At 40.2% G+C, this 16576-nt stretch overlaps 1 protein-coding gene across 1 annotated transcript in view; it reads left to right on the forward strand.

The window, feature by feature from the left end:
- Positions 1–9924: 9924 nt before the first annotated feature.
- The window catches only part of GTF2B (general transcription factor IIB), a 47775-nt gene continuing 41123 nt past the window's right edge, over positions 9925–16576 (forward strand). The window contains exons 1-2 of the mRNA XM_069094548.1: positions 9925–10083; positions 14179–14285. Coding sequence (XP_068950649.1) covers positions 10067–10083; positions 14179–14285 — 124 coding nt within the window. The 5' untranslated portion in view covers positions 9925–10066. The remainder of the gene's footprint in view (positions 10084–14178; positions 14286–16576) is intronic.

The following is a 16576-nucleotide window of genomic DNA, read 5'->3' on the forward strand; positions in this document are numbered from 1 at the left end:
ATAACTGGCCATGTAACCTTGAGAAAGTTACTTAACCCCGATTGCTTTAAAAAAAAAAAAGAATATGGAACAACACAAGCTAGGTTAACAGAGTTTGGCTTAGTCACGGCCCTTCAGAGAAGGATTTGCTTTTTGAGCACATAATCCTGGCTCCCTTTTAGACGACTTCCCTCACATGGCATCAGTCCCCAAATTTCATTGATTGTTGATTCAGCCTGCAAAATACCCCTCCCGTCTGCCCCTTCCTTATTATCTACTGCCTGAATTATTGCAATGGCTTCCCGTTTTCCCCATCCCCAGTGTCTTCTTCCAATCAGGAAGACCACTATTACTGGAGCAGTATTTCTTTCATATTATCTTTCTATAGCAGCCCCACTTTAGTCATACTTCTTGATAACCTTTAAATGGTTTCCCAGTTCCTAAAAGATCTAGTGCAAACTTCTCAGTATGCTATTCCAGGTCCTTCTACAATTTAACTCCTCCCTACCTTTCCAAATCTAGCTTCTCTTATTCCCCTGTTCATATGCTATTCTCCAAGCCAACTGGAATACTAGTTATTTCCCGTTTCTCTGTCTCTGCATTCTTCCCACTACTCAAAGTGTTGGTTTCCTCATCTCAAAACTAAGGTCCAATGCCAGCTCCTCTATGATGCCACCTCTGATCTGTTCAGATCGACTAATAGTGACCTGTCTCCTTTACTACTACTGTGGCATTTATTACATTCTTCCTTGTATCAGTTATTTGTGTTTATGCCTTTTCTACCTACTAGGGAGCAAGATCCTTCAGGGCAGAAATTGCCCAAATCCAGAGCAGATCGTTAGAAGGATGGTGAGCAAAATCTCAAAAAGGAATCACCAAGAACCCTTGTGATTTCATCGAGAACAGGTCATGCCAGACTAACCTCGTTTGGTTTTTGGACAGGATTATGAGTCTAGTAGACATGAGTAGTAATTCACCTATGCTTCAGAAAAGCCCTTGGCAAAATTTCTCATGATAATCTTGCAGACAATTTTAAGAGATATAAGACAGCCACTCCTATAAATTAGATTCAGAATTGGCTAAATGAATAGTTGTTACTGATTGGATGTCAAGGTGGAAAGAGATCTCCAGTGAAGTGCCCCAGGGTATGCTATTTAATATAAAAAAAAAACTTGTATAAGAGTAGAGGAAATAGGTTTATCAGATCTGCAAATGACAAAGCTAAGAGATCACTAATTCATTGGACAAAAAAGTCAGGTTCAAAGGATCTCAACTGACATAGGCCTCAACCACTAGGTGGCGCCATAGTGCACAGAGCCCTGGGCTTAGAGTCAATTTCAGCCTCAGACTTTTACTAGCGGTATGAGCCTGGGAAAATCCTTCATCTGGCCTCAGTTCCCTCTACCATAAAATGAGGACCACATTTCATCTACCTCCCAGGGTTACTGTGAGGATCAAGTGAGATGATATTTGTGTGCCCAGCACATCTGTTGTTTTTATTCAATCATGTCTGACCCTCTGTGACCCTGTGGACTGTAGTATGCCATTACTATACATGGGGTTTTCTTGGCAAAGACACTGGAGTGGTTTGCCATTTCCTTCTTCAGTGGAGCAAAAAAAGGTCAAGTGAACTGTCTGGGGTCATAGAGCTAATAAGCGTCTGAGGCCACATTTGAACTCAAGTCTTCCTGACTCCAGGACCAGTGTTCTATCCACTGAGCTACCCACCAGGCAAATGGAGGTTAAGTCACTTGCTTGGCACGTAATAGGTTTTAATAAATGTTTCCTTTCCTCAAAGGACACTGGGCAAAATCTCATAAAAAGAAATTAAGTAGGGATAAAATATTAAGTTTTCAATGGAGTTAAAAACTCAACTTCCTAAGTACAAAATGGGGGGAGATATGATAAGACAGCAATTCATCTGAAAACAATCTCAGGGTTTTAGTGGACCACAAGCTTAATGTGACTTAATAGTGGAATATGGCTGCTAAGAAAGACAATGTGATATCAAGCACTATAAAAAGAGCCATAGCATCATGGAATTTTGATAATTGATAACTCTCTTTTCCTTTGCCCTGGTAGATCATACCTGTTATATTGTATTCACTTCAGGGTACTACTAACCCCCTTAGTTCATTAGTCCTTTAATCTGGGACTTTTGTTTGTAATTTTAATAACTGTATTTCTATCTAATGGGTTTCTTTTGTAATCCAATGTATTTTATGTTAAATACATATATACTACATTATATATATACTACATTATATATATATATATATAAATCTATTATAGATAGGCACACAGCGGGTAGAGAACTGGGTTGTTCAATGAAACTTGGGGACTGATGCCATGTAAGGGAAGGTGTCAAAGAGGATGCCAGAGTTATTATTTGATATGTATGTATAATATTATATTTCATATTAATCTAACCTATGACATTATAGATTATGTTATTTACATATGTATATTATGGATTTTAAAACACAATTCTGAGAAGGGGTCCACAGGTTTCAGCAGATTGCCAAAGGCGTCCATGACACAAGAAAGGTTAAGAAACTCTGCCTTCAAATGATTAGAGTCTGCAGAGTCCTTCTCTGGTGCCTCTACATGGTGTGAAGTGGTCCTTGATTCTTTAAGGCTATTGAATTTCTGGCTGACTCTACCCTCACAGATAGTTACAGCAACAAACTGTCTGCCATCATAGGCTGGCCTTTTGGTGCTGGATTCTTTGGCCATGGCAACCTATGAAATAAAGAAAAATATAAAGCGGTCCTCAATCCTGAGGGACTTTGGTGTATTTATAACTAATGATTGCTACATCTGTAACAGCAGGAAGCTTTTCTTGGATTGCTGCTGTGAGAAACTGGGGGGTTTCCTAGCTCGGAGCCTTGGGGAGAGGAAGATCACCCTTGACATCGTAAGGTTTGTACGATAAAAGACCAGGGTACTAGCCAGGGGAGAGTAACCTGCATTGTACCCCAGAAGGAGAAGAGTAGAGGATGGTATGGGAACAAGTGTTTTATTATTTATTTATAAAAATAAATAAAATGAATATAAATATTATATATGTTATATATAAATATATTTTATATAAAAATAAATATAAATGAAATAAATAAATTCAACATTCACTTCCATAAGATCTTGAGTTCTGAATTTTCCCCCATCTTTCCTCTCCCCTCTCCCCCAAGATGGCATGCAATCTGATACAGGATTTACTTATAATTTCATATTGAACCTATTTTCACATTAGTCATGTTGTAAAGAAGAATTAGAACCAATGGGAGAAACCATGAGAAGGAAGAAACAAACATAAATGAAAAAAAGAGAGAGAGAGCAAATAATATGCTTCCATCTGCATTCAGACTCCAACGTTCTTTCTCTGGATATGGATAGCATTTTCCATCAGGATTCCTTTAGAGCTGCCTTAGATTCTTGCATTGCTGAGAAGAGTTAAGTCAATCAAAGTTAATCACCACACATTGTGACTGTTACTGTGTATGATGTTCTCCTGGTTCTGCTCACTTCACTCAGCATCAGTTCATATAAGTCTTTCCAGGTTTCTCTGAAGTCTGCCTGTTCATCTTTTCTTATAGCATAATAGGATTCCATTGCATTCATATACCACAACTTATTCAGTCATTGCCCAACTGATGATCATCCCCTCATTTCCAGTTCTTGGCCACCACAAAAAGAGCTACAAGAAATTTTATGTACGTGTATCCTTTTCCCATTTGTATGATCTCTTTGGGAAACATCCCTAGAAGAGGCATTGCTAAGTCAAAGGGTATGCACATTTTTATAGCCCTTTGGGCATAGGGGTTGAACAAATATTTTTAAAGCACCTACTGTGTGCCAGGCACTATTTTCGAAGTGCTTTACAGATATTCATTTAATCTTCAGAGCAATTCTGAGAGGTAGGTACCATAATGAACTCCATTTTACAGTTGAGGAAATAGAGGCAGGCAGAGGTTAAATGACTTGCCCAGGGTCACAGAGCTAGTAAGTAACTAAGGCTAGATTTGAAATCAGGTCTTCCAGACTCCAGGCCCAGTTCGCTACCCTCTGTGCACCTAGCTGCTCACAGTGGGATACCATGAAGTATAGAAGTAGTTGGCATGGGGGTATAGAAGAAGGGGTTCTAGGATTATACTCATCACCACAACTGAAGCTTCAGAGGAAAAGTGCACCCTCAGAGACCATAATGCTTCTCCAACAATGAAGGGAAGGAAAAGAGTCCTGGCATGAGCTAGACAGGATCCAGGAGGAAGCTGCAAATGACCTAATGCGACGGGAGAAAAAAAGGTGCCCCAGGGAGACACTGTAAGATCTTATAAAGCTCCCATCCTGGGGCCCTATGGCCATACCCTAGCTATGGCTGTATTCTGCAGTGACATTGTCAAGGTGGTTGAAAAGGGGGCAGAAAATGCTAAAAATCACAGTTTTTCAGCCATCTATAAAAATTAATGTAATGGTTGGTGCTTTAAATATGAAATCCATGGCCAGTGACAACTCAGTCTGGCTCCTGGCTTCCTTTAAGACTTCTTTTTAAGCTTTTTTTTTTTCCTTTTTAAGTTTTCATAGATTATCATCATAAAGATTTTGTAGCAAAGAGAAACTAACCACATTGGTCAATAGTTATTGACATCTTCTTGCTTTCCCATATTTTGGCAATATAATACATGAATTTTTTCCAAGAGCTTAATACTGATCCCTCACCATCCTTAAGATATTGGTCTAGCCCAGCTGTCCTTTTATTTTTGGCTTTTTTACTGCCATTTTTATTTTCTCATTTGGCATAGAAGCCAGTGATGTTAAAATCTGAATGTTATTGATGAAGAAAATATTGTTATAGAAATTCTTAAAGATTTCTTATTTTTCTTCTGTTCCTTGTCCCTCCAGTTTTGTAAAGTCTTTAAGGTGATCTGCTTTCCTTGGGTCTCTTCTGTGTTTTCTGCAAAATTATTTTTCATTCCACTGCTTTTCAGGAATCTGGGAGATGATAATTGCTTACAATCTCACATGAAGATACTACAGACTGCTTAACCAAAAAGTTTGTATTCTAAGTCAGTGACTAAGAATACAATGAAATAATAAGAATTCACGAGTTTCAATATGTATTAAAGGCATGTGTTTTTATGCCATATGTTTCTACACAGTACAGAAATTAAACATTTTCTGGTTGAGATGCTTCCTTGGTCTTTTTGGTCATTTTGTTGTGGTGACTGATTAATTTACAGTGGTTAAATTTCCTTAGTAATGGGAACATCTTGTGTTCATGTCTGTCTTTAATCCATCTCCCATTCTAGACATCAATAGCTTTTTGAAACTAGTCAGGTTGGAGTTATCTCAATTGTGCCCATTTTATTTTTAATTTCATATGAATTTGAATCTTTTGAGCTCTTCATGTTCTAGTTGCATAAGGATAGTTGAATCAGAAATGGTTCCCACATTGGTGGCCAGTCATTTTCCTTCTACTAAAATATAATCACATTATCCTTCCTGACTTTTCTTGAAGACTGTATCCATGATATGGAGACATGAGAGTTCAATATACTCTGGATGCCTTTGGGTTTTCTTTTCATTTCTTACTTCTTATTTACTTTCATTTCTTACTCATTCTCTCTCTCTCTCTCTCTCTCTCAAATAAAGTTTAGGTCAGGAATGGGGAACCTTTGACCTCAAGGTCATATGTGGCCTCCAGATTGTAGGCTCCCCACCCCTGGCTTAGGTGTAACAAATGCATTTTTAAAACTATACATATATATATGCATATATATATATATGTAGAGAAATCTATGTATGTATAGGTCTATCTTGTATATATCTCTAAATCACCAAGTATTACTAGGTATGTTAATTTAATATAGAGGGTCTTATCAAGGTCTTTGGAGAATTTTTCTTCCTCTCATTATCTGCATAGATATTAATGCAAAAATTGTCATGATTTTCACGGTGAAGTTTTGGGAACAACTTAATATGAACATTATATTACAAGATGATCAAGTTTCCCGTGAATTATTAGAGCAGCTAGGTGGGTCTAGAGTCAGGAACATTTACTAGCTGTGTAACTCTGGGCAAGTCACTAAACCCTGATTGCCTCAAAAAAAAAAAAAAGACATACCTCAAGCACCATTTTCATCTGATTCCCCCCCACCCCCAGTTGCTACTGTCTTCCTCAAACTACCCTATATTTAACTATTTTGTATATATTTGCATTTGTTGAGAGTGTGTGTGTGTTTGTGCACCCACTCATCTGCATTTACATAGAATGCTGGGCCTGGAGTAATGACTATCTTCCTGAGTTCAAATCTGGGCTCAGACTCTTACCATCTGTGGGATCCTGGACAAGTCACTTAACTCTGCCTCAGTTCCTTCACCTGTCAAATGAACCAGAGAAAGAAATGACAAATCACTCCAGTATCTTTACTAAGAAAACCCCAAACTGGGTCACGGTGAGTCAGATGCAACTAAAATGACTGAACAACGACAAAAAACAATAAAAATCAGCAGAATTGTTCCCAGTGATTCCTTACGCAAGCTGTTCCACTGATCTTTTCTACTTTTCAAACAGTACCAAAATAGTTTTTTTTGTTGTTGTTGTTTTTTGGTGTGTGTGTGTTTTTTTGGTTTGTTTGTTTTGGAGACAACCAGGATTAAGTGACTTGCTCAGGGTCACTCAGCTATTATGTGTCTGAGGCCAGGTTTGAACTCAGAACCTCCTATCTCTAGGACCAGTGGCAAAACAGTTTTGATGATTATTGATTCGCCATATAGTTTGAGCTCTGGAAGTTATTCTCCCCAAATTCCTATTTTTTTTAATGATTTCCATTGAGATCGTAGATCTAGGCCTTTTGTTTTTCCAAATGAATTTTATTATTTTGATTTGCTATATAAAGCATATCCTCAGCAGTATGACTGGTAGCTTTGCTGTTTTTTACAGTCACATGGTTGACTAGAAGAGTGGAAAATCCTAAAGACCCCCTTATGGTTATTGTTTCCTCGCTACTGAAGAAATAAAAAGCATTTGATTTGAAGAAGCAGACTCCCACGTAAAAGGCTGTCTTTCTCTTGGGAAAGGCAGGAATCTAAGCCTTCCGATTTTTCTTCCAAAGTTATTTCCACTGTCTTATTCATGTTCATACCTTTCCTCTACTACCTAAGACAACTGTTATTCAGAGCAAGCAAGATTTTAATAAATCTGATAATGCCTATTATTAAATAACAAAATAGCCATATTTTATTGACACCATTGAACAGAATTATATGGTGGGAGCCAATCTGTTTTTCATTAGTCTGTACACACAGAGCACACCCATAATAAATGTAGGAGTGAAATAAGATGTTGCTCTCCATTGTAACTGGGGCCATGAAAACATGGTACAATGAAAAGACTGCTATATTTCCAGTAAAGGTCCTGTGTTTGAATCCAGGAAGCTACCTATGTGAACTCTAAGGAATCTCTACACCTTCCCAGGATCTCATTTTCTTCATCTTTAAAATGTGGAGTGTAGACTAAGTGGACTCTGATAGTACTTTCAGTTCTAAAGACATGATACAGCTTGGTGGGACATGTTAATAAAGATTAAGGGGTTCCCTGAACTTGTCTTTTTTAGTTGCCATATTTTTCCAGAAACATTGGACCTAGAATTTGCAGAGGCCATGAATGTATGGAAGATAAAGCTCCCTGCCCCCACATCCCCCCCCCATGACATAATCTGTTGTCTTCATTCCAAACTGTGATGGAGTGCTTGGGTGCTTGTGCTTGGACCCCAATTCTAAGATCACATTTCTCCCTAGCTATCCCTAATAGTTTTCTCCCCAGCCCAAGGACACTATGCCTAGCAATAACTCATGAGTGGGCCCCAGTAAGACAAACTACCTTTCCCCACAATTACTCATGAGTGGGCCTCAGTAAAACAAACTGTCTTTCCCTATCACAAGAACAATCTGACCTCTGAAGAAATTCTCTTGTAAAAACAGGACTATCTTGTAACCACAGAATTATCATGTATTGATTCCCAAAGCAATCATATTCAATCCAGAGGTCAAGCTATAGACATCAACTCTCAGAGATATCTTGGTACAGAAGTAACAGACCAAAAAGACACCCTTGAGAAACCCCTTCCCCTGGTTTCCAGTAGTGAATGATGCCTGTGACCAAGGTTGTAAATTATCACCTAATTAGCATATCTGCCAGATAATCCCCTACTTTTCTTATATAGGCTTTAGCATCATTCCTGTTAAGTTGCAAGCTCCTCAGGGAGCTCTGTCCACCATATTGGTATTGCAATAAACCTTTGCCAACTTGACTTTAAGAACGCTTGATTCTGTGAATTCATTCCAGACGACCCTGTCCAGTACTCAGGTCTTTGGGGGTTGCCTAAACCCCTTAAACCACATCAATCAGACTCCCTGTGTGCCCTTGGGAGTCAAGACAGGGGCCAGTCAGTCTTCACCAGGCTGAGAAACTGCTTATGCAGCTGGGACCCTGTAGCTAAGAAGACCATCTTATTTTCATAGTATAGAAATTCCCAAGGGAAAAGAATGGGGCTTTTGCCATCCCCTTGCTCCTCCCCTTCAAGAGCAGGTTTTGTCCTTTTCCCACCTTTACTACACCTTTCCCCCTCCCATGCCATAACCCTTTAGGTAAAGATATCTGGTATCTCCTCCTTCCTTTTTCCTACTGTTACAAATATGCATACTTCTATAATGTAAAAATTTCTTTTAACATTCTTTCCTTTGTACAGGCCCAAATTTTCATCTTATGGCTTTCAAGGTGCTCACAGACAGACTGCTGAAAGAGGCATGAGAATCTAGCTGTCTTCTATTTAAGCCAGACATTAAAGAGCTGTGCTTAGATATGATAAACTGTCACTTGTCTCCCTAATATTTTTGCTTTAGAAAAGTTTTTTTTTCATAAAATTATGCTTTTACAGGAAACCTTTTCCAATCTTCCTTAATTCTAGTGTCTTCCCTCTATTGTTTTTTTTTTTAATTTATCCTTTATATAGTTTGCTTTTTAGATAACTGTTGGCATGTTGTTTTCCTATTAGACTGTAAGCTCCTTGAAAGCAGGGATTGTCTTTTGCCTCCTTTTGTATCCCCAGTGTTTAGCACAGTGCTTACCACATACTTGGAGCTTATTAAATGTTTATTGAGTATATAATAATATTACATATGACAATATTATATATGTTGTTCAGTTGTGACGCCATGGACTTTTGTCAATGAAGTTTTCTTGCCAGAGATATTGGGGTGGTTTGCCATTTGCATTTCTGGTGTGTCCCTGTCATACAGATGAGGAATTTAGGCAAATAAGGGTTAAGTGACTTGCCCAGGATCACACTGTTGGTAAGTATATGAGGCTGGATTTGAACTCGGACCTATCTTCCTGACTCCAGGCCTGGTGCTCTATCCACTATGCTAACTGCAAACACACATATATACATACATGCACACGCACAGAATTAATGTTATTTATAAATACATATTATAATATTATATTGTATAATACTGTATATTATATTAATATCTCATTATATGTGTTATTGATTGATAACATGTAATAGCTTTGTTATTTTAATAATAAGTGTATAACATTTAACTATTCTTAAAGTTTAAATTTCTAAAGTGGTAAATAGATATACGACACATAAACACACGTTTCGGGCAGCCGTCGACAATAAGGTCCCCAGAACAAAAAGGCTGCATTTAAGGTGTCTAATTTGTGACTGTGAGGGGCAGCCCCGGTTTAAGTAGTAGAGCTCTAGGAAACAGTCGTTTCCGGCTTTCATTCATACAAGCCTTATTCAAGTCGAGTCAGCTGACTCCCGGGGGAGGCTGAGTTAATTACACTGGAGGCGCGCAGGCGGAAGAAAAAGCGAAGCACGTGCACCGTGGAGCTTCTTGGCTCCTCTCCCGTTCCGTAGTCCACGCGTCCTACTACGCCTGCGCACTGTCTATCTATAAAAGCGGAGCCGCCTGCGGCTTCCCGGAGTTGCCCCTGCGATTCTCTCCGCCTCAGTTCGCTGTTTTGCGCTCGGCCTGGAGTCTCACCGAAACCGCAGCTGCGGCCGCCGTCAAGATGGCCTCCACTAGCCGGTTAGTAAGCCCTGCCCAGACCGGCCGGGAGCGAATCCAACGGGGGGCAGCTTCCGGGGGGCGCCGAGGCGGTGTCGCGGGGGAGGCGAGGCCCAGGAGGCGGGGCCCAGGCGCGTCCCGGGGGACGCGGGGGATTCTCTTCGCCCGCCTCGGGGCTTTCCTCTGACGCTTCCTCTTCCTCTCCCCGAGGCTTCCCCACTGGCCGCCCCCTCCCCGGGTCTCGGGCTCAGCCGCGGCCGCCGGGGCGGCTTCTCTTTCGGCCTCCGCTCGGGGAGCTGCCTCTGAAAACAGATCTTTCTGCCCAAAATGGGAGATTTGAGGAAGTCCTCGCTTTTCTCCTCAGGACAGGCCTCCCCTCCCCGGCGGGTGCAGACCCCGGCCGAGTCTCCCTCCCCAGAGCCTGCTCCTAGGGCCTTTTCTTTGCCCGAAGCCGAATCTGAGTCCTGCGGCTTCTGACTTCCCCCGGGGGGGACGCCGACCCCGGGCTCCTCCTCCCCCTTCCTCCCCATGCCCCGCCGCCCATCCCCTCGTGCGCGGTGGGCTCTGTCCGGCCGCGCCCGCGGCTCGTCCGCCTGCGATAGCGTCCCCAGGGTCGCCTCCCGTACTGACCATTCCCAGTAGAGCCGGCTCTGGAAGCCCCCTCAACTCCGGGAGAGCCCCGGCCGGCTGCGGGGTGGCAGCACCTCGGGTGGCCCCGGCACCCTTGTTTACGCCTCTGCCGAGAATGCTTGGGGTGACCACTACTTCCATCATCGCAGTGGGTGTGGCTGTCAGGTGAGGGTGGGGGGAGGCACCTGACAGTCTGGGCTGCTCCGCACGTTTAGAGCCTTCCCTAAGGGAGTCATAAAAAAAAAAAAACAAAAAAAAAAAAACCTCTTGATTATAAACATTTAAATACGTTTCATAATCTTTTGTAATACTTAGGGTGAATGTAGTTGAAAATATATTGGAATACACTAGGACTTGCCCTGCAAATCAAAGAATGTACTATAGTGTTAAAAACCACTCTTTAGGGCAGTGTTTGCAGTTTGTGGATTAAGGACTTTTTTTTTTCTTCCACTAATAGATTTCTTTAGAATTAGTACCCTCCTCAAAGAAAGGAGCAACAAGGAAAGATTGTGGGAAGCCTGCATTTGGTAGTGTTACTTATTGGAGCAGTTTTTTTTATAAGAGCTATGTTCTCAAAAAAGAATAGAAACTGTTTCCAAATCAGCTTTGGCGAGGATGTTACCTACTCTGCATAGAAGCCTGTGTTAGGCACTGGGAGAGAGTTTAGAGTTTAGATGAGACATAGGTCCTGCCTTCCTGGAGCGGGGTACAGCCTGGAACCCAAAACAAGGTTTGGGATTAGCTCTGACTCTAGAGGGGCCATTTGCTTCCTGTTTCCCTTTACATCTTAGCATCATCCATCTCAGATTCTCTTTTTCCCTTCATCTTCTCCCTTCCCCATTATCTTTTTGTGGTGGTGTAATTTTTATTTCCTATGCTGTCATGTTCGTTTTAGGTATTTATAAGTCAGGGGGAACATTTCCAAGTTTTAGTGGTGGCAAGGGAAGAGGAAGGAGTAGAAAACTTAATAGTATAACTCAAGGTGATTTAAGTTTTGAAGGAATAATCAGAATCATCTTTTTATGTTACTGTATTGATGCAAAATTGTGTTGTAATATAGAGCAGAGTAGTGACCTAGGGTTCAGAAGGTTTTAGTCTAATTACTTAGCCTCACCAGACCTCAGTTTTCTCCTCTGTAAGTGAAGATGTCTGACTGATTTCTAGTGCCTCCTGCCAGTGAAAAGTCTATGAAACCTTGAAATTTTAACCACACCTCTGTTAAACTTTAACATGAGTTGGCATGTCCATTCTTTGAGAATATAAATTCTGAAATCATCGAGACACTTGATGCTTTAGCCTGTGAAAGTCTTTAGTTACCTCAAGTAACATGCCTTGAGTAACCAAAATACTTAGCATTAGCCCTAAGAATTGGATTATAGGAGTTTTTATTTGATGGGATACTGATTGTTGAAAAAATATTTTTTTATATCTGTCCTAAAGTGGATTTATGAATGGAATAGAATTGGTAATTGAGACAATTATAATTTGGATCTTAAGGGGGTGGCGAAGGCAGCTTCTAAAACATGATGAATGCTTAAACCATTCTGATTTAACTGATTCATGTTCTGTTTTTAAGAAATCTTAAGGCTAAAAAGTTCAACTTCAACTATCAGCTAGTATGTACATAAATATTCGATTATACATAAGCACTATTACTAAAGCAAGAAGTACCAAAATTAACAGAGTTGAGCTTTTCTTTTTTCAAGGAGAGAATCAACCAGTTGGCAAAAAGTGAATCCACATTACATGGAAAACCTATATACTGGATAATTAGCCCCTGAATTAATTCAGTTCAGTTGCCTAAATATAACTTCTCACAACATTCAGTTTCTTTTTTTGTAGTTATGATTAATAATCATCACAACCTTCAGGAACTCCTGTTTAAGTAAAACAATATTTACTCTCTAGACCAGTGGTCTCCAAACTTTTTTGATCACTATTAGCAAAAAAGTTTTGAACATGTACAATAAATATTTGTATATTTACGTATAGATAAATATACTACTGTATTAGTATGCTATCTGTTATAAATCACACAAAATAAAAATTATAATAAAATAAATATTTTACATTTTAATGATCTAAAACTAATTTTAGTACAAATCAGTATTTTTTAATGAAAGCAATGTAAATTTCTGTGTATGTCCCTAACATTGAATTTAATATTTCAGCAGGTGTAATTTTTTCCATTGATGTTTACTAGGTACAATGCAAAAAGGTCTGATTTCAGCTTAACAAAATGTTATTTACATCTCTTCTTTATTTGTGTTTTTTGATTATTGGATGGTATTACATCATAACTTCCTCTTTGTTCAGTCAGATTTTTATGAGTGTGAGGAACAGGAAAACGTCCTGTTTGAATTATAACATGTAGGGAGGGGAGTAAATGGTATTAAGGCTGGAAAGATGAGTTGGTACAGGGTTGTGAAGGACCTTAACTGACAGAGACTGGCTTGTATTTGATCTTACAGTGAACAAGTTAATAGAGGAAGGAAAGAAGGAATTAAGCAGTTATTAAGTGCCTGCTAGGCAGTGTTGAGGGCTTTATACATCTTGTCTCATTTGATTCTCATAACAGTTCTTTGAGGGGTAGGTACTGTTGTTACCCCCTTTTTACAGATGAGACTCCAGACCCAGCTCCATATCTATTACATCATCTAGCTGCTAGTCTAGGGGAGGGGGAGGGAGCCACCGGAAGTGTGGACATGGTCAGACCTGCATTTCAGCACTTTTGCAGGTGTGTGGAAGAGGAATTAGAGTAGAGATAATAGACTTGAGGCTGGAGGCCAATCAATAGGCCTTTGCCCAACTGGTGATCTGGGGTGGGGAGGGAATGAATCAGAGGAGTGGGGGGGGGAGATGACGTACTAAAGGCAAGTATGTTATTGGCTGTCAGTGAGGATGAGGATATCATACCTTGCCACCATACCATTAGTTGATTATGTGCACCTTAGAGTCTTTTCTGACTTTCTATGGCCCATACTTGGCAGACCAGTGGTTTCAGATTCAGATAGAAATAGGAGCCACTGAACCATACATAAGCATCTTTGCTGACTGCATATCTATAGTTATTTCTCAGTTACATATTAATCTAGTTGGGTGCACTGTGCCTTTGAGACTTCTGGGCTAGACAATAGTCTACATTTTAAAAATAAATAATTTTCCTTTCTGGTTTTTTTAAAGTATTTTAAGAATTTGAGATTATTGAGTTATAACTTCAGTGTCAGCAGACCAAGATGGCTCTAGTAGAAAATAAGCTTTGGATTTTACTTTTAAGTTCAAAAGAAGATAAAGAAATGTAGAATGATTAGTTGTTTTATTAGTAATAAGTTAGAAGGTACATTTTTAAGTTATGAAGTAAACTGTGTCTGTGATAGTAGAAGAGTATTCAGAAGTCTCCCATTTAAATAAATACATTATAATTTCTTGCAAAACAAGTGCGATTGATTGAAGATAAACATAACACTTTTTTTCTTTTTGATTTAGCTTGGATGTACTTCCAAGAGTTACATGTCCAAACCATCCAGATGCTATTTTGGTGGAAGACTACAGAGCTGGGGACATGATCTGTCCTGAATGTGGCTTGGTTGTTGGTGAGTATTTCCTGAGATTCTCATTAAGAGAGTGCTTAAAAATAATTATTCCTATGATATACAGCAGAGGTGTCAAAAAGAGGCCCAGAGCGGATTAAAATGTAATTGGGAAATGTTTAACAGACTAAATAAAAATAGAGTGCAGTGTAATGTGCAATAGCCAGTGGGATCTGGTTCTGTCTGAGCTTGGCCCCCTGAGATAAATGAGATAAAGAAAGAACATTTTCTTCATGTCAGAATTTAATTTTGTCCAGCAAGGATACCCTAAAGCAGGATGGTACGAAGGTATTGTCTCTTACCAGTCTTGTGGAGAACAGTGCAACTGACTCAGCCCTAGAATTCACAATAAAAGCTAGACATGAAGAGACTTTATAACCAATCACAGGTTCTCTAGAGTTTCCTAGAGCTGAGACTCAAGGAATGAAGAAAACAGCTTGGGTGAGGGGTGTGAAATGGAGTGAGTCTGGAGCTCCATCTCATTGGGCTCCATGAGGAGTCTTGTGGGGTAAGACCAGTGCTGTGGGAGGAACTTGACATGTTATGAATTTGCTTTATTGTCCCTCATTGTCTGTGCTCTGACATTAGCTACTTTATGTGGCATCCTTGTGCTCCCTGGTATAGACAGAGATCAAGCTGTGAGCTGGACAGTCAGGTTGCTTCTCTCGAATTCTGAAGTTCTCACCCATTTTTCTTGGATTTTTCCTTCCATATCAACTCAAAATGCTATTTTCATTTATTTTTCAATTCTGACTTTTATTCAGGTTAAAAGGGCTAAAAAAAAAAGTCATCCTTTTATTCCACCATCCATGCTTTTGTCCTAGGTGCATTTCTTTCCCCCTTCTCATCTCTGCTATTGAGAAAGCCACCTACACTCACTACCTCCACTTCTCACGAAATTCTAAACCTTCTGCAATATGGCTTATTGTCTCCATCGTCATCTTTCTTGAGGTCTCTGTAACCTTTGGGGCTGTTAGGTACTCACTTCCCCTCTTCTGGTTTGAGTGACAGTAGTGATTCCTCATTATCTGTGTAGTTTTTCCTGACCCTGGGTGTCCCTGAGGCTCTGTCTACCCTCTTCTCTTTTCATTCTGTGCTGTCTTACTTGGTGAGGTGCCAGGGGCTCGGTTTTCATCTCTCTGCAGTTGATTTCCAGATCTAAATCCAGCCCTTGTCGCTCTCCTCACATCTTGGATTTCCTCAACATCTTGAATTCCATACATCCAAAGCAGAACTCATCTCTTGTTCCTGAGCTGTCCCCTGCTTCCAGCTCTTCTGTTACTGTCCTCTACTCCTTTATGCTCACCTTACGTATCTTATCTAATGTTAAATCTTTTTGTTTTTTATCTTCACAACTTCTCATGTGCATACACATGGACACCTCTCTAGTGTGCCCCTGTCACCTCTTCCCATTGTCCTTAAGTCTTTCTTTACTCAGCAAACTTCAGTGGCTCCCTCCCACCTCCAAGATCAAATATAAATCCTCTGTTTGGCTCCTAAACCCTTCATAACACGTTCCCTTCCCATCTTGTGAGTCTCAGGAAGACTGGAGACTCTCCATCAGTGCATTTTCACTGACTCTTGCCCATGCCTGGCATTCCCTTCCCTGCTCATCTCCACTTCCTGGCTTCAAGACTCAAGTCTTTTCTACAGAAGACCTTTCTCACTCCTTCCTTCCCTTTCCCCCTCAAGTCAGTTCCCTCTAAGAATACTTTCTGTTTATACTATATATACATTATATGTGTACATGTAATGGGAATGTAACTTTTGAAGATCTTCCCTGCCGCTAGCCTAAGTGCACCTGGAGTGAGTCAATAAGGTTGTTACATTGTCTGAGCCAGGAGAAGGCTATATAAGCCCTGATGTGTAGCTTTGTTTTGGGGCTCACTTTGAGAAGTGTTCTGTAATTTGATGACACTCTGGGAAGCCAGTTGTTGAGAGCCCCCTCCCCCCGGCTTTGAAAAACCCAGATGTTGATTTGGTATGGATGTAATGGTTGGACAGTTTGGAAATCTGTCTACTTGATCTGTTTTTCTTGTCTTGATAATTCTGTCTGTATATTCTGAAGTTCGGGTTGCTGACCCTTTTCCCCTGAACGAGGTAAACGATACATATTTGGCTGATTAAAGTAAGCTTGTTAACCCATTTTGAGTTGCTTTCCCTTAACAAAGCAGATCCAAGAACCTGTGTTGGCAGCCACCCTGGGGATGCTTGGGGTGCTTGCTGCCACAGTACATATACATGTACGTGTGTGTGTGTGTGTGTGTGTGTGTGTGTGTGTGTGTGTGTGTGTG

The sequence above is a fragment of the Petaurus breviceps genome, unplaced genomic scaffold (genome assembly GCF_028583685.1).
Source record: "Petaurus breviceps papuanus isolate PSGF00001 unplaced genomic scaffold, PetGlider_PUasm1.0 220, whole genome shotgun sequence".
NCBI lineage: Eukaryota > Metazoa > Chordata > Mammalia > Diprotodontia > Petauridae > Petaurus > Petaurus breviceps.